Consider the following 18,045-nt stretch of genomic DNA (forward strand, 5'->3'; position numbering starts at 1 on the left):
CTCTGAAAGTGAGTGAGAAGTTTTCCTCAAATGTTGTAGGAGCTTCTCTCTGAAACAACTCCTTCTGAAATGACCTGCGATTGTGAGTCTCCTGTCAAGTGCCAGATTTTCTAAAGCCTGAAAAATATGTCAAATACAAACTGCCTACACCAGCTTCAATTCATCCTCTGTTTCTTTTAGGATCTCCATCGTGAGTTTTGTTATACAAGAGTGTTTGACCATGTTAATAGTCTGAAGTTATGACTGCGTGCAGTGACAGGGAAAGGGAATGTATCACATGCAGCCGATTGGTCCTGCTGTTTTGGTAGTCTGAGAGATCATTGAAGTTGTAACATTACGTTGATCATCTGCAATAAAATTAAAAAAATGAAATAACCACAGTTGAACTGCATGAAAAATAATTCTAAGAAAGGGCAGCAGGTGAAAAGTTGATTCAGTTGTACTCACTTATTTATTTCAGTGCCATTAAAGTGTTAATGTAGTTTCATCTTTCAACATTTCAACACATGAATGCACACTGACACAGAAAAAAAAAATCCCCAGATTGAGGCAAGTATTCTACCCTCATCACTATTTCTGTTTGTTGCAGTTATTAAACATATCAAACACTTGATAAAACATGAACTATAGAGTAAATACCTTCACTGAAGTGCCAGAAGCACTGTGGTTTATTATGAGTAAGAATATAAAATCAACAGGAAAGAAGTTATGTAATGAGAAAGATGTATGAGAGATGAGGAGTAATGTCCTTGGGTTTTGTTTTTCCTTGAATTGAACATTTTATCATTTTATTGTGTGCCTGTTGATTACTTAAATCTATGAGGCTTTTCTTTGCAAGTCTGAGTCATTTCTCTGTGATGTAAGTCTTTGTGAATAAACCTCCCTTGGCTTAATCAATGTAAACCCAGAAGCATCAGAGTCAGACATAGAACAAAGGAAACGGTTGAAACAGTTCAGATTAAAGGAAATCAGTGTGATCAGATCCCGACTGTTACAGCTGTGTCCTCTTTGTTTCCCCTTAGTGTCATTACTGAAGGACCTGAAGCACGCCAACATTGTGACGCTGCATGACATTATCCACACAGACAAGTCGCTCACACTGGTCTTCGAGTACCTGGTGAGACCAACAAAAACCTCTGCCCTCACTTCCTGCATGACTCACGTTATTCTGTGCACAGACATGAAAATGAATATAATTTGCATCATTATTATTCATGACCCTCTGCTGAGTTAAGGATGATAATACAGGAACACAACTGTTGCTGTGCCTGAAAGCCTTTATACTCCTCTAATGCCCTCTCTCTTCCTCTCTCTTCCTCTCTCTTCCTGTCTCTCTCTCTCTCTCTCTCTCTCTCTCTCTCTCTCTCTCTCTCTCTCTCTCTCTCTCTCTCGTCTAGGACAAAGACCTGAAGCAGTACATGGACGACTGCGGGAACATTCTGAGCATGCAGAATGTCAAGGTGAGCCTCCGCAGGCCAACTTCATCAACTGCCATGACTTTGTGGTTGCTGGCTTCAATGCAAGAAGCACTGTTATTGTGCCCCCTGCTGGTGGATTGTAGGCAGTGGAGGGAAATTAACTTTAGTTTCTTAACCTTATTTTTCCACAAATATCTATTTTGTTTGTGTGCATGTTGTTGACAGTTAATTTACTTTAACTTTAATAAGACAAACACTGCTTATTGAAACCCAACTTGTGCTGTTTGTAAGGAGCTTGTAAATATTATGTTTCTATAAGCATCAGTCCAGAGCAATTGATTTAATTCTTCAAATGGCCCGTTCAGACAGTTACCTTTAGCCTAACGATTATTTTGCTGTGGAATTAACTCACCGATCTGTGTATTAATAAATAAGATCACACCTGCTCCAACTCTTGATTGAGAGTGAGAGGCTGTTCTCAAATAATTAATTGGACGCAGGAGAAACTGAGGTTTGTTTGGGTACATGAGACCATCGGAAAGAGGAGAAATTACAGGGAGTACCAGCAGCTCTGCTTGGATGTTGGTCGGTTCAAGGCTAATTTTAGGGTGAATCAGGGACAGTATTGACTGCTCGGACTATGGGAAAAAAGGCAAATGACATTGAGGTTTTGAGCTCAAGGCCCTCAGCAGTGCAAAAGCATTGAGCGAAAAGCTTCATTCTCATTGAAAACAATTACAAAAAGGCACCCCAGGCTGCTAAAAGCGCTCTGTCAGATCAAGCCTTTAATAATCTATATTCCAGAAGGGTTTGGATACATTGCATGTGATGTAGCACCACTATTGGAAACTGATTTTACAGTCATGATAGTTTTTAATCTAAAATGTCTTTCTTTCTTCAGATCTTTCTGTATCAGATCCTGAGAGGATTGGCATACTGTCACAAGCGGAAAGTTCTCCACAGAGACCTGAAACCCCAAAATCTGCTCATCAACGACAGAGGAGAACTCAAACTAGCTGACTTTGGTAAAAAAAAAAAATTATTCAAAACTGTGCTTACATCAATTATTCATCTGTGAAAGATTAAGATTTGTTTGTGTCATAAATTATTGACCATTGAGATGAGATGAGCTTTCACATTTCTGAAGCTGCATTCATCTATATTTAATGTATATTAAATACTGTGTGACTCCATTAGGGCTGAAACTAACAGTTATTTTCATTATCGATTAATCTGCCCATTATCTTCTCCATAAATCGTTTAAAGTCGGTGAAAAATCACAGTATTCTTGATGTCCGAGAGATGTGTTTAAATGTCTTATGTCAGTCCAAAACCCCAAAGATATCAACTTTAATGTGATTGAAATAGGGTGATTTCCTGTTTTTCACAGTTTTATGAGCTTTTTCTTACATTATTATATGAGAAATTATTTGTTTGATTATCGAAAAAGTTGCTCTAGATACAACTGAACCTTTGTTTAAATGATCAATATTTGGCAGTTTGGATTTATTAAAAACCCTTTATGAGTGTTTTTGCTGAATGTGCATTTCTGCTCCACAGGCCTGGCGAGGGCCAAATCTGTGCCCACTAAAACATACTCTAACGAGGTGGTAACACTTTGGTATCGGCCTCCTGACGTGCTGCTGGGCTCCTCTGAGTACTCCACGCAGATAGACATGTGGTGAGTGGGCCTCACTCAACGGGGATGATTACAACTTTTAAACACTTTTCATGTCCATATGACGGATCGCAGTGAAGGTGCTGAAGCAAATATGATCCGCAAGAAAGAAAGAATATGTCATTTTTGTTCTTGTTTATTTGAAGTCTCTTGCTGCTTCAGTGGTTTGTGCAAATGAGCACAGATGTTCTTCTTTTTTCCCAAAAAGCATTCACTTTTATGTCGAGCAGCTTCTGTTGCAGCAGACAGGTGTCCAAATCTACAGTGAAGAAGCTTTGATGTGGCAAACGGTTGTTTATGAACAAGCTCATATGGAATTTAAGCAGGAGTGTTTTCCCTTAAACTTCAAAGTGTCGTGCTGCTTTCTTAAATGAATCCCTGCCCCTTTCGTTGATTCTTCCTTCATTGGACAGACTGAAACGGGACACTTAATGTTTGATCCAAAAAGCTAGTGATAATATAACTGGTGTTAAAGGGGAAATAATATGCTGATTTTCAGGGTCATACATGTGTTTTGGGTTTCTACTCAAACACTTTTACATGCTTTAATGTTTAAAAAAACCTTAACTCTCTTCATGCTGTCCGTCTGAATATACCTGTATCGTCCTTCTGTCTGAAACGCTCTGTTTGGTGCCTGTCTCCTTAAGACCGTCTCCAGAAAAAGACAAATCATCATATTCTCTCCCTGATGTCAGCATGTAGCTACATGTAGCAGTGCATGTAATGTAACACTTGCAGTGAAGAAATCTGTCACAAGCTAATGTCAGCTTGTCGCAAAAGTTAAAAAACAATGTTAGAAACCATCTAAAGCTGGAGGTTTTACTCACTTTTGCATACAATTTGAAACTTTGGCCATGTTTCATATGAACATCCAACATTGTAATGGGCAGAAAATAAGGAAAAGCATACTAGGCCCCCTTAAAGCTTCAATCAGACATCTATGTATGACCTAACCCCTGCTGTCTGTGTCTTCCTGTCAGGGGTGTGGGCTGTATCTTCTATGAGATGGCTGCCGGGAGGCCCCTGTTCCCAGGCTCCACAGTGGAGGACGAGCTGCACCTCATCTTCAGGCTTCTCGGTCAGTGCTGCCCCCTGCTGACGGGGGACCACTAAAATTTTAATATGAGCCTGTAATCGCATTAACCCTGGCATGCAGCCCCTGTGGCAGCGTGAAAAGCCCCTCCAGCTGCCACGGTAGAGTTTGACTAACAGGGTCGATTGAATGTCCCTCCACAGGCACTCCCACAGAGGACAGCTGGCCTGGAATATCCTCCATGGACGAGTTCAAGTCCTACAAGTTCCCCAAGTACAAGGTCCAGCCGCTCATTAACCACGCGCCCAGGTAAGATTGGGAAACTTACAACCTGAACATCTGCTTTTCCTTTAAAGTGTACTTCAGCTTATCAAATGTCACCTTTAAAACATTTCTAAACATTTCCCCCTCACCTCTCTTGTTAGCCCTCTATTCATTGGAGATGGAAATGAGCAGATGTTTCTAAACAGACCCAGGTATAAGAGAAGTGTATGTAAAGCAAGAGTTAGACATTAGTATTATTGGTTTGTTTGGTTAGGAGTGTGTCGTCTTTGTCACTTCCTTTAAGGAAATCCTGTGGAATAGTTGACTGCGTTTCCTTCCTTACACTCGCCAGCATCTGTGAGTCACCCCACCTCTGCTGACCCCTCTGCTCTCTCTCTCCAACCCCCCCCCCTGTAGGTTGGACACCGATGGCATCGACCTGCTGATGTCATTCCTAAAAGTGAGTCTCACTTCATCTGCCAGGCATGACTAGGATGTTAAAAGCAGTGTGACACATTTTGGAGCTATGTTGGGACTGTATTTTTGGAGAGCAGTGATTGAAGGCGCAATCACGCATTGCTGACCCAGTTTTTTTGGACCGTTCTTTAATGACTTTATGTTTCTTTCACTGCCCCGAATTTCAGTACGAGTCGAAAAAGAGGATCTCTGCTGATGAGGCAATGAGACAGCCGTACTTCAGGAGCCTGGGGCCACGTGTGCACACGCTGCCAGAGAGTGAGTAATGAAATGGCAACGCAGTAATGCAGACTTGGCATGCGCCGCTAGGTACAAGTTGAAGGATATTGCAGCGTACAGTGAGGATCAGTTACAGCCTCATAACAAAGACACTATTCTCCTGGCAAGATGTGATTTCTGTTGCACTGACTGACTCTTCATGTCTGGCAGGCATATCCATATTCACACTGAAGGAGGTCCAGTTGCAGAGAGATCCTGGCTACCGGAACTCATCGTACCCTGAGTCAGGTGAGGAAAGATGCAAACGTGAATACTTTGCTGATGTGTTTTCACTGTGAACCAGAGGTTATCAGGCCGAGAGGTGCGCCTCCTCAGGGGGCCGAGGGAGAGATGAAAGGAAGACTAGAGGTAAAGATACCACATGAGGTCAATGTAACAGCTGTATGCTGGTGTTTCTAAAAACAACAGGAAGTTAGTTATTGTAGTCTCGCCCGTTCACGGACGCGGTCAACAGTGGCTGTGACACAGATCATGGAGCCAGTTAAGGTTAACATCCTGCCTTATAGAGAATTAGGGGTGTTTCAGGAGGAGATAGCAGGTCAACATTTGATGTCACATAGAAGTGGTGCGTACCATCTGAAAGCTGGGAGCCTGAAGTATCTGGATGAAAAAAAGTCTGACATCCTGCCCAGGGGTTAACCCCATTTTACTTATACAGGTTGAGGATTTAATTATCTCTGATGTCCATCACAAATAACCATCTTAAACCCTCTAAACCCAAAGATTCAATTTATCAAAGATATTTAACTTTGCATTTTTTATGATTTATTGCACATTATACTGCACAAAATACTTTTTTGATTTCTCCTCTACGTCTAGCCATTATTGTGCTGTTTCAATAAAGGTGCAGGACTTAATTGTTTCAGTGAAAAACAAGGCCGCAGTGAGTAAAACCAAAATGTGAACAAATATAGGCTCAAGTTTTAGCCCACATCATAACTCACTGATTCCATGGCGACATTATACTTCTACTCAAAGCATTATAGGAATTGTTCTTCCAAAACTGTATCCCCTTTTTTGATGTGGTCTTTTGTGTGGGTCCCAACAGTGTCTGACTTTTACACCCCCTGCTGTATATGTACATATAAAAATAATATGTTTTTTGTCTCCCCTCAGGCAACGGAAAGAGCAGAAGACAAAGCATGCTGTTTTAGATTCTCTGGACTGTATTTTTATGTGGGAAGGATCTCCCAGCTGTACAGTCTCGCCAATGGATCAGCAACCCGAGATGGATGTTGGCGTGGAGCATCATCATGATCATCATCACTCTCCGCAGCAAGCTACTTGGGAAGCTCGTCCACAGTGCGACCGACTCCCCTCCCCCCACCCCTTCTTTCCAGGTCTGGCCTGAACCTGGCCCAAAAGAGACATTTATATACTGTACATCTATATTTATTGAGAAGAGAATTTGCTGCTAAATCCAACTACTGTCTAGAATTCTAACGGGCTCAGTCACTTTAATGAGTACATGCAATGTGTATAGATAATGTTTTTTTCTTTGAAGTGGTGGTATTCTAAGTTAAATTTTTTTGTCATTATTTCCATTTTCATACATAAAAACTCCACCTCAAAGCTCCTCTGTTTGTGTGGGCGTGTAAGGCGCACAGACAGGCAGAGCGATGTTTCTGTAGCAACTCAAAGGGGTTTGATTTTCTGTCTCTGTTGCCAGGGTGCCGCTCTCAGCTGCACCCATCATTCGTGATCGTTTACTCTGAAGGCTTTTTGAGGCCAGTTTTGATATAACTGATAATTTTATCCTGACTGGAGGCTAATATGAGAGCAGTGCTGCCAAGCTCTGTGCAAAAAAAAAAAAAAAAGATCACATTCTTGTCAGATGCTGGCATATCATTCCAGGATGCTGCGGTCTCTGTCGTGACCAATGAACAAATGCGGGAGGAAAAAGGCAACGTAGAATTAATAACAAGGGCATTACAGGATTAGTTACGCCTCCTAAATCTTTCAGTAAAACCTAACTACCGTGAACAACCATCCCATCCTGTTTCACCTCAATCTGACACTTCATCTCCTCCAGTCTGTAACAAGGAGGAGGTGCAAAGTGAATCCCCAGTGTTGGAATCTGCTGCCTTTGTGCATTACAAATGTGTTCTCCTCTCGGCCATTCCCATCTGAATCAACTGTAAAAATGGATCCTTTTTTTCTGGATTGCCTCCTTCATTGTGTTGCATGCCTGCTCTGTTGTATGAGGAAGCACACAGCCACTGAACTCCTAATTCAGGGAGCACTAGCTATAGTCCTGCCCCTAGTGAATACGATACTGAGTCACGGTCTATTTAACAGTGTTACAAGAGATGTTTTGTATGATATTCTTTAACTTTATTTGTTGATAATTGTTATTGGTGTGGGATTTCGTTGCAGATGCCCTCCCATATTTGAGCTTTTTTTTTCCAGAGTAAAGAAATTAAATCTAAAGTTTAAACAGAAATCACACAATCTGTTTTTCTTCCTCTTGCACACACTTTTAGCTAGTGTGAAATATTTAATTTAAGGCACTGGGTTCAAGCATTCAATGCTTTGTTTATTGAAAATGACAAGACATTCTTCACAATACAAAATTATACAGAATACAAACTGTATACCAAGTCCAGTATAAAAAAAAGAACATTACAAGTGTTACAAAGGTTTTTCATTGATTTGAAATCTCGTCTTCATTAAAAGATTTTGGAAAAGAAAAATAGGACAACAAGGCACAGCCGGTACTATCTGAGAAGCATAGTGCATACAATACATACAATACCACGCAAGTGAAACAACCAGTTCCACATTGTGATCAACACTTAAGGGAAAAAAAGATTTTTTTAATAAGATTAAAGAGGCAGTTCAGGCCAAAATCCAAAATGCATATTATTTTATCTCACCTGTAGTGAGGTTTTGGTGTGTTTTGCCCAGTGTTGGAGATATCAGCCATAGAGATATCTGCCTTATCTCCAATATAATGGGGCTAGATGGCACGCCGTTCAGGGGCACAAAAATGCATTTGGAACGACTCAACAGCAATATCTTTTTCAGATATAATGAACCTGTTACTCAAGACAGTCACCAGCCTTGTGAGCAGTGTAAGGTAAGAATTTATTTTTTTTAGTATAGTTTTGACAACTAAGATTATCCTGGACGGAATAACTACGATTCACAACATTGTCTCATCATAAAAATATACGTTAAACTCTTAAAATGGAACGAAAACTGATAAAATGAGAAGATGGATTTTTCCCCTGTAAAATCAAATAAATTCCACTAGATTTGAGCCGTTACTTGTCAGATGTGGCCAAATTCATGTTACGTTTAGAGGATAAACGGCAGACAACTCGCCGGAGGCTGCAGCAGAAAAATCAGATCTGGTGAGAACTGCCAGGAATAGCAGCACAAGGCACAGTGCTCATGTTATAACATTTGGGGTAATTCAAAATAAATCACAATATCAATACAGGCCTGTAGTTACAGATCTAGATGGCTTTTTTAAGGTTACTTTTGACAATATTCAAGATAATCGCAACAATGGAAATTCATCAAGATCAACCTATTGTGTGTTTATCGCGATCTGATGTATTTTTTGCCACAAATGAAGTGTCATCTTACTCCATTATATTTCAGGGAAGTTACACATTGCTACAAATGGTTTTTCCAACACTCTAACTCGCACTAAACCATCTAGATTTATAATCAGCACTACAGGTCAGGTTAAAAATCCATATTTTTGATTTTGGGGTGAACTGTCCCTTTTAGTACAGCCAAGCTTGAGCGGCTGGCTAGCCTTTTGCAGCTAGCTACACGTCACTACTGTCCATCATGGACAGGGTCATGTGGAAATGTGCTGTATTTCATCACAAACAGCCAGACGTCTCACAGACATCGCGGCGTATGGCTTTTACCAAGTGCTTTCAACCACTGGAATCTGAAGCAACTCAAGTGCAAAAAAAGTGAGGTCACATACTGTCTCGTAGGACTTTTCTGAAGCAAAATTTAACTAGACAGAGAAGAGATTGTTGCTGCTGCTGCTGATGAAAATGACTGTAAGAACTGGAGATGGATGAAGGTTTTCTTTTTACCGACCCTGGATCAGGATTTGTGAGTGGTGGGGGACAGGAGCAGGGAGGAGGGTGTTCCTTCCAGGTTTGGCAGGGGGACAGGCATGTGTCCGTTGATTAGGCTGGGGAACTGTGGAGGAAGAGAAAGGGGCTGAGTGTTAGCGAGGAGGGGACGGAGGCTCTATGAAAGCTGCTTTCCGGTGAGGAACTGCAGCATTGTCACTGCTCTGGTTTCCTGTTTTTTTATTCATTGTGCCTCTTCCTTTTCGTCTCTGTCCCCTGTACCTCCCTCCACAACAGAAGGAGAAGTCAACATTATTTGTGCACAAAGAATCCGGTATTGTGTGTGTGTGTGTGTGTGTGTGTGTGTGTGCGCGCTGCTGTAGTGGGGGTGTGGTGTGTGTGTGTGTGTGTTTCACAAATGAGGAGCAGCTCTCAAACCAGTCCACCCTGTTCAGACTGGCTCCCCTGGGTTCAAACAGGAAGTATTCACAGGATTTCCTCTCCCTCTCACAAGCGCTGAAACAGGACACCTCTGCTGGACCTGCATACTAAGTCTCAACTAGTTTCACAAGTGTCTCAAAAACATATTGTTTACAATTTTATTGTGCTTATCTGTCAAGGAAATATCTGCATAAAAATGCAAAATCACCAAGATCTAGTGGTACTTCACTTAATTTTTTAGTGCATATAAAAAACTAATTATTCTAGGTTTAGGCTGCTAAAAACTGGAGCCAATCTTGTTGTTATCCGTGGTAATTATTTGGAAATTCCTTCATCTTCATCTCCTCGCATCATATTTACTGAGCTGATTTTAAACCACTGCTGGGAGGAACGAGGATTTTGCAGCAGTGCTAATTTCACCTGTGTGGCCTCACAACTTCCTCCTCGGCTTTCAGACACTACCAGTAAACTATCATTGTAAGAACACACCTTCTGTTTCCATCTCCTGCTATTTTGTATTCCTACACCTGTGTGTGTGTGTGCACGCTTCTCACCTGGAAGAGGGAGCTGTGGCCCTGCAGCCGGGCGGGGCTGAGCGGAGCGACGGGGCTTAAACTGCTCCAGAAGTGGATGCCTGACAACAGCGGACTGTGAGCCAGCAGCAAACCAGAAGGAGTCTGTGAGGGGGAAACACAGAGGGAGGGAGGGAGTCTTCGTGTAAATAAGAGAAGTGAAGACAACATTTTTTAAAATAAAAACACTGGTGGAGACCCACTGGTTGGCAGAGTGTTGCTCTAAGGGCTTCGGTAATGCGAAACATGCTGAAATGGTAAATGGACGTGTATTGGCGTTTGGAAAAACAAACTGACGGAGCAGGAAGGAAGTCTGTGGTTTCTCCCCAGAATACAGGGGTGACGCGAGGAGGAGGAGGTGGACGGTGGGGGTTGTTGTTGATTGGGGGGGAGAAGTGGGGGAGGAGTGGGGGAGGAGTGGGGTGGGGGTCCTCAAGCACTTGGAACGCCAACTAGAGAGAAAACATATGAAATCAATTTCTGCCTCTCTCCCCTGGTCTTCTCTCGCCCTCCCCCCCTACTTTCCCCTGTGTCACCTCAGAGAAGTGAGCCAGTGTTGCGGAGGGACCCAGCCCTGCTCCCATTATTAATGGAATTATTGGAGCATATGGCATCACTTAGGGCCTCTTCCCCTTCGCTCATAGGTTGGACTTGCAGAAGATTCCTGTAAATTGCTTGTTTTCCTCTGATCTCACTTCTTGAGCCCTCATAAACTGACAGTGTGAGCGTAGTATTAATAGCTTTTCTCAAAGTGTGGATAAACGTCTGATGTGGTGGCGTTATTCTGCTTTGGAACAACTCCAATGTAAACACATTATTAACTGAAATAGGATTAGTAAATACCATACGATGCTTGTAGCAGAGCCGTCGGGGTTATGACAAAGACTAAAACAAGCCTGAAAGTCACAGCCGGATTTATTTGGCTCTAAATTTGTGGCACTTTCAAACTTGTTCTGTGATCCACCTTCTAGCAGTCGTGTCATTTCAGACCGGACAACCACAAGAGGTGAAAAGCATCTCACCGCACTTTACACGAGCAAATGTACATTTTACAAGCACTTTTAATTTCTTAAACTTTAATTTGAGTATAGGCATACTTCTATAAGGCCTGTTATTTGCAGCACATAAACACTCTGGCAGTAATTTTGGCTTTTACCCCACAGAGCTGTTTACCGAAATGATTTGAAAGGTTTAATCCCAAAACCAAACACAGACAATGACTCACTGATGTCAGAAAGGACTTTTTTTTTACATAGTTTTGAAGAAATTCAAAGTGTTTGTGCACCTTTTACCCAAACATCATGCAGATTTACCTTTTTCCTGTCTGTTTTTTAAGGACATTTTTGGCTCAAGTGACTTTTTAAATAAATATAGCAGTTGTTTTTCCACCAACACATGCCAGGCTGTGTCAAATTACTCTTCCTGCTCTCTGACCGCTTTAGGGACACTGACATCATTCTCTGGACAGATCCCATCATCTGCCAGTGGCCTGCCAGGCCACCGCACAGAAACAGATAGCATCACAGAATTATTCCCCTTTTTCTTTCTGAGATTTGATTATTATTGGACTCTTATTATTGAGAGCAAAAACAAGAGAGCTTCTAAACATCTGTCGAATGGCAGCATTGGGGTGTGTAAACATGTCTGGACTAGATAGAGATGAGGCAGAATTTAGAGGAGGTGTGTGCTGAACCTACAACCCTGATTCCAAAGAAGGTGGGACACTGTGTGAAAACTAAAACAGAATGCATCAAATTCAGTATGAGTGTATAGATTTACAACAAACTAAAGTTTATCAAGTGTTTGGACAAGAAATGTCTTTGTACTGTATTCGACTGAATTCAGGTCAGAAATTGTTTGCAAATGACTGCATTCTGTCTTAAGTTATATTTTTCAGAGTGTCTCTACTCTGTATCATGTTAACAGAAATAGACAGAATTCATCATTAAGTGCTGGAGAACACCTTGAATGGTTCACCCAAAGTGCTGACAATCGTTACTCTCTAAACCAGCGACCAGAGGACACACACAGTGTCTTCATCTGTCCTGGCTGTTCTGTGCTGCCCAGAGTTACAGCTCCAGATGTGTTTCACCGTGTTGAATCGTCTCACCTGTGCAGTGAAGAAGGCAGGAGTGAGCGAGCCGGACGGCAGCGCCGGGCTGTTGAGGGCGATGGAGCCGATGTCGCTCCCTGAGAGCAGCAGGGACGGGGATGAGATCTCCAGAGCTTTGGGCTTTTTGCTTTTTGGTGGGAGTCCATCTCCTTGGTTACTACTACTACTAGTGGAGCTACTTCTACCACTGCTGCTGCTCCTCTTCTCAGGAGGCTGCAGGGCTCGCTCCCTGTGCCCAGAGGAGAGGTTGAGGGGTTGAGCGTTGTGGTCAGAGTCCTCCTCTTCCTCCTTGGCTGCGGGGCTCCAGGTTTGGCCGGGCAGGGTGTGGGGAGAGGACGGGGAGCGAAGTTTGGATGGTCTGGGGGAGACGTAGGACTCGGGCTTGGCAGAGGGAGGGGAGCCCCTTTCATTGGCATTGGTGCCAAAGCGGATGACGGAGCGCGGCTCCTCCTGGCGCTCCCGCAGGGCACGGAGCAGCTCCGGCTGGTTCTGCAAGGAGCTGATGCTGAAGGAGGAGTAGAGACCCGAGCGGAGGTAGTCGTTCCGACACTGCTGTGCCCCCAGGGCTGCCAGGGTCCTCCTCTGGGCCTCCTCCTCTGCTTCCTCTTCCTCCTCCTCCTCTACCTCCAGCTCAGAGGCCTCTCCATCCTGGAGGGGAAACCTTCCTGATGCCAGGCCCATCTCCACTGCCTGAGGGTCCATCTTCAGGATCTCAGGGAAGGACACAAACTTATAGACAAACTTCTGGCCAATCACCTTCTTGATGATGTTCTATAAAACAGAGAAACACCATTATTTATCACGGCAGGATTTGAATATTCAACTATTCAAGTAGCATTTAATTAAACCTAAAGACACATGTTACCGAGCAGTGTTTCCATTTCAATTCAGTTAGTCTTTACTGTGTTTTGCCATTAGTTTCTCTAATCTCCTACAACCTCAGGGTTACCTGAGGGCGGGGCTTGGACACACACATCCTAGGCGGAGCAGAGAGAAAGGTGCAGTGATGATTTTGTATCCACTAAGTTGTTGCTTTTGCTTCCAATATTAGCTATTCCGTTTCAACAATGTGAGGATGAGAAAATGTGCATGCAGGCTGAAATAATCTGTGGTGTTCTGTTGGGATTTAAGGGAAATTTAGCCTGTTCATCTTCCATGCTGCAGTGCATGGAGCTTGGGAAAGGCGGACTTTTAATATGAATATTCGCTGTTGATAAGTACCAAAGCTCCGGAGCTAAAAAAAAAATATAAAAAAAAAAAAAAGGTATTTGGGACTTCCTTTTAATTATGAGAAGTTTTACACCAATTTTGTACAGTCAACTTCAAAATCGCAGAACAATGAAAATGAAACAACTTTGTGTTCGAACGCTGCATCACAGCCGGATCTCTACTGTGTGTTGGCTGAGAAAGAGGAAGTGGAAGTGTCTATCAGGGGAGATTGTGGTTTTTAAGAGAAGAACAACAAAGAATTTGTGTTGGTACTACACTCCTTTTACAGGCCTTCAGGTCATATCAGTTGCAAAAGCTGCACAGAGATGAGTCCTGCACATTAACCACAGGCTGCTTAATTCACCTTGTCGTAGTAGTAGCGCAGCGCTCTGCTCAGCTTGTCGTAGTTCATGTTGGTCTTGTTCTTGCGCAGCCCCCACAGCTTGGCCACTTCCTCCGACTTCAGGAGCTTGAACTCTCCGTCTGTGGACGTCCAGCATATCAGGTGCTTGTGACTTTGGTCCAGCAGCAGCTGCAGCAGGAACTGCCACAGAGTGATGGCACTGTCCATACCTGCAGCAAGACATGAGGACCATGAGTGAAAACTTTCGACTCAGATGGAGCAGAGCACTCGAAGCCCTCATTGGTTATTTTTAACACCATCATATGATGTCTGAGGTCGTCCTCCTGTGGCCTTTTTTCTCTACGAAATAAAAATGGAACATCGTTACCAGAGGTGTCAGCTGACAGAAACAGCACCAAAACTACCTACACATACACTACCTGCCAGATGCTACAGTGACAGAATAAGCACAAAAGTCAAACCCTCAGGGGAAACAAGCCTGCTGGCTCTTCACACTCTGTGCTCATTACTTTCTGTGTAAAATAACTGCTGATAAAACATTTATTGTGTGATTAAAGAGACTGTTTAGAACAAGAAAAAGCTGATGTTTCATCTTAATTAAATGCCTTTTTTTCACGTATTTCTGTCTTGCCAGCGTGCTTTACTGCACACAGACTAAATTAGGTTACTGGCTGAGGAGGGAACAGCCTGTAACATGTGGTGTAAGGACGAGTAGACTGGTGATGAATAGAACAGTGTGTTTTAAAGAGTGTAGTGTAATGTAGCAGCAGCAGAAGAGAAAAAAATATAAGGAGGAACAACAGCTCAAGCCAGAAATATGCTGCGGTTCAACCTGGCCCTCTCTCCACAGGAAGTATGACGGGCCCAGGGTGGGTTATTCCTTTAATAGAGGAATGTGCAGCCTCGAAGCTCCTGTCTGCCTGCAAGGAGCTCACATATTATTAATAGTGAAGGAGGGGGGACACAGTTTCTGTCACCACAGACAGCCACACAAGAGTAGTACTGAGAGGATGAATCAATTAGATGACTGATAATAAATCGGCAAAAATCTGTTCATCCTTAATGATTAATCAAGCTAAAATGACTAAACAATGCAATTTCTTTAGTAGCAACATGTTGACAACTGCTGTTTTCTGGTTTTAAAGCGAATATGAGGACTTTTGGTTGGACAAAACAAGTTATTTGAAGACACCCTCTGGCTCTGAGAAATTATCACGGACATTTTTTAATGGGTTTTTTTGTTGCTATTTTCTGACATTTTAGAGAGAAAGAAATGTTTTTCAAGAGATTAATCAATGATGGAAATAATTGTAAGTTGCAGCCTATATCAGAGAGACAAATAGTCTTAAACTTAAATATCTATTTAGGTACAGATGGTAATAAGGGTAGCGCTAAGTAACACTAATTGTCAAGTACCAAAAGGTTTGTAGTTTGTAGACTTTAGTTTTAATTTCGATATACTAGGAGTGTCTTGGTTTTGATTATAAATCAAATATTGATCAAAATAAGCATTATTTTGCGTTAGTTTGGCATATATTGTTCTGCCATCTCATGTTTTTTATTTTTCATAGTTTAAGTTGACTGGTGAAATGTGTTATTGTTATTCATTACACTAAAATTAAAATTATTTAAATCTGACCATGTGGCCTTCTGGTGGTATATCTAAAAATATGTGGCCGTCATATCACACTTGATACCATGTAGCCTAATTTTAAAGAACAATTTGAAAAAGTAAATGACAACAAAAAACAGGACTCAATTCAATTGTCTAACAATGGCATAGATGTCAGTGCTGAAAACTCCCAAAACAACCAAAAATCTAAATTTGAATCAAATCATAGCCTTAAGTCTAATCAGACTGTGAATTCTGACAATTGTGAACCTTTAATATTAGATATATCATCATCATATATCATTAAATCTCAGGTATTGTTTCAGCACTAAAGATTAAAAAGTTGGTACTCCACACAGTCCTTCATACTGATGGACCTCATCTTGCATTCTTTGCCCTCTTATCTGTGGATGTGAGGAGTGATTAGTGACTGATGCTAAAAAACAATGATAACAGACTGGCCTATCAACCACGACATATCTCTGTCCGGAGAGGAGAGAGAGGGAGAGGGAGGGCCCAACTCATTTCCGACACAAGCTATCCCCTGAGTTTTCTATCTGCCATGTGAAACTACAAACCTGTCAGACTCAGGACTTCCTCCTATTCTACTTCCAAGGACAAATGTTGAGGAGAGGGGATCCCACAGCAGGGGAGCATTTCCCCAGTCCTGCCACACTTCCCACAAAAATCCCAAAAAGGAGAGGGTCAAAAGATCAAATTACTGTCCCCTCTTCCACAGCTCCACCCTTTCAAACCCGTCTGGACCCAGACTTTGGTTTGCCTTTTAAACACTTTGAAGCAAAAGTAAAGCTCTGCCAACACAGGGCTGCTGAGCTGACAGGTCTACAATTAGGCCAGTGTGACTTATAAACATTCACCTTTGCAAGATGCTGCAAATAGCACAGAGGGACTTAACAGTGTGGAGGTCAGAAATACCTCCTGCAGGCACCAGATTTCATGCAAAGTACCATTAAGTGATAACAACCTCACTGCTGATGCCTTATTTGAATATTACAGTGATATGCACACCACACAGCCCTACAACCAGTCAGCTGCAGTCACTGTGAAAACCGCAGACATAGTATAAGTCTTTCTAGGAACATTGCAGGAACATTGTGGTGGTTTTTGGTCCGGAATCAGGAGCCGTGCTGCGGATGCTCGGGCTGAGAAGTCTCGCTGTGCGCACAAAGCCATCCAGTGTTGGCTGAACGGAAACTGCTAATGAGATTAGATGGTGTGTGCAGACATTACTTAGCCATGACTAAATCTGCTCTCTTCCTGTTCGCAGACGGTGGAAAATTCAACAGGGGCCCGTAAGAAGAAGAAGCATCTCTAAACAGCCATGCACTGCTATTGCATTGCTCGTCTTTTGTTTGCGTCTCTTTTTTTTCTTGCTTTCTGCGGAGGCTACAGTTGAATCCGGGACTTGAAAGTTGCCTTCACGCGCAGAGGTCTGCATCACTATTCTGCCCCACTGACTCATTTTCAAGATGTTGCTTGGACCGGAAGACGGCTCAATTTGTGTCCGCATCTAAACCTCTACTATTCTTACTTAAAACTTAAAACATAAACTCGATCCGAGGAGTTTAACCACAAGGCGAAAACTTTACATGAATCACCCTGCTGCTGTAAAGTGTGAAAACAGTCGCTATTACTGCTAATCAAGCATTATTTCTTTCTTAAAGGCAACAAAGCGCTACACATAGACATATTTATTTCACGTTACCTGCGATGTCTGACTTGGTCTTTTCCCTCCACGAAACTTTACGGTGAAGCTTGTGTGATTCCTTGTTTTTCCATGCTTACTTCTGGTCTACACAGTTGTGCTGGACTGAAATAGGATCCTGGGCTTTTTCTTTTTCTGAGCAGGAAGTTGGAGCAGGCAGACACAGAGCCGGCTGACTTCCTCTCCCCGACGATTCCCCAGGCAGTTTGCCGTCTGTGTAAACACACTTTTCCTCCCCTCCTCTTCTCCTCTGCCTGCCCGCTGACGGCCAGCAGTAGGCCTACTCTGTGTCGGCACACATGGTGATACAGAAACTCCTACAGCCCATAAACTGACATCATCCGTCCGCAGGCTGGCGTGGTGCTTTCAGGTGCGCCTCGTTAATCTGGACACTGCCATTCACACGCCAGAAGTCATGTGATTACAACCCTATGGAGTCTGGGGCTATTTTGTCCATTTTTGAATCATTTTAATCCTGCCTGTATACACCACTTAAAAATGTTTAAATGCTACGTTGGTATATTTTTCATAAGCATAACCTAATCTAACCTAAACCTATATGACCTAATAATAATTGTTTTTTTTTTATTCTGACTTACTGGATCAACATTTTGAACCAAAAAGAAACAAAGAAAAACCAACATAAATGTGATCTTGTGATCCTGTCATCCAACCTGCATCCATCTCTGGTTTTTATTCTAGTGTGACTGTATTTTATTTGTGTCTTGTGTGTTAAGCACAACAATTTTGTGTATTTTTTGTCCATTTTGTGTCTTTTTATGTCTTTTTAAGTCATTTTGTGTCTTCTTTTGG

General features: G+C 42.4%; 2 protein-coding genes across 2 annotated transcripts in view; one reads left to right on the forward strand and one right to left on the reverse strand.

The window, feature by feature from the left end:
• LOC131973104 (cyclin-dependent kinase 17-like) overlaps positions 1 to 6,941 on the forward strand; it is a 36,809-nt gene extending 29,868 nt beyond the window's left edge. Inside the window, exons 8-17 of the mRNA XM_059334955.1 lie at positions 1,023 to 1,117; positions 1,398 to 1,460; positions 2,320 to 2,443; positions 2,979 to 3,099; positions 4,077 to 4,174; positions 4,333 to 4,438; positions 4,811 to 4,853; positions 5,038 to 5,128; positions 5,300 to 5,377; positions 6,266 to 6,941. Of these exons, the coding sequence (XP_059190938.1) occupies positions 1,023 to 1,117; positions 1,398 to 1,460; positions 2,320 to 2,443; positions 2,979 to 3,099; positions 4,077 to 4,174; positions 4,333 to 4,438; positions 4,811 to 4,853; positions 5,038 to 5,128; positions 5,300 to 5,377; positions 6,266 to 6,303 (857 nt within the window). The 3' untranslated portion in view covers positions 6,304 to 6,941. The remainder of the gene's footprint in view (positions 1 to 1,022; positions 1,118 to 1,397; positions 1,461 to 2,319; positions 2,444 to 2,978; positions 3,100 to 4,076; positions 4,175 to 4,332; positions 4,439 to 4,810; positions 4,854 to 5,037; positions 5,129 to 5,299; positions 5,378 to 6,265) is intronic.
• A 1,765-nt stretch (positions 6,942 to 8,706) lies between these two features.
• LOC131973105 (ETS domain-containing protein Elk-3-like) lies at positions 8,707 to 17,715 on the reverse strand. The gene is made up of 5 exons (XM_059334956.1): positions 17,233 to 17,715; positions 13,895 to 14,103; positions 12,319 to 13,092; positions 10,191 to 10,313; positions 8,707 to 9,322 (listed from the first exon to the last, which is right to left on the reverse strand). Exons 2-5 carry the CDS (start codon positions 14,099 to 14,101, stop codon positions 9,224 to 9,226), a joined length of 1,203 nt encoding a protein of 400 aa, XP_059190939.1. The 5' UTR covers positions 14,102 to 14,103; positions 17,233 to 17,715; the 3' UTR covers positions 8,707 to 9,223.
• Between the last annotated feature and the right edge of the window lie 330 nt (positions 17,716 to 18,045).

This window comes from Centropristis striata, chromosome 6, assembly GCF_030273125.1.
Source record: "Centropristis striata isolate RG_2023a ecotype Rhode Island chromosome 6, C.striata_1.0, whole genome shotgun sequence".
NCBI classification, from domain to species: Eukaryota; Metazoa; Chordata; class Actinopteri; order Perciformes; family Serranidae; genus Centropristis; species Centropristis striata.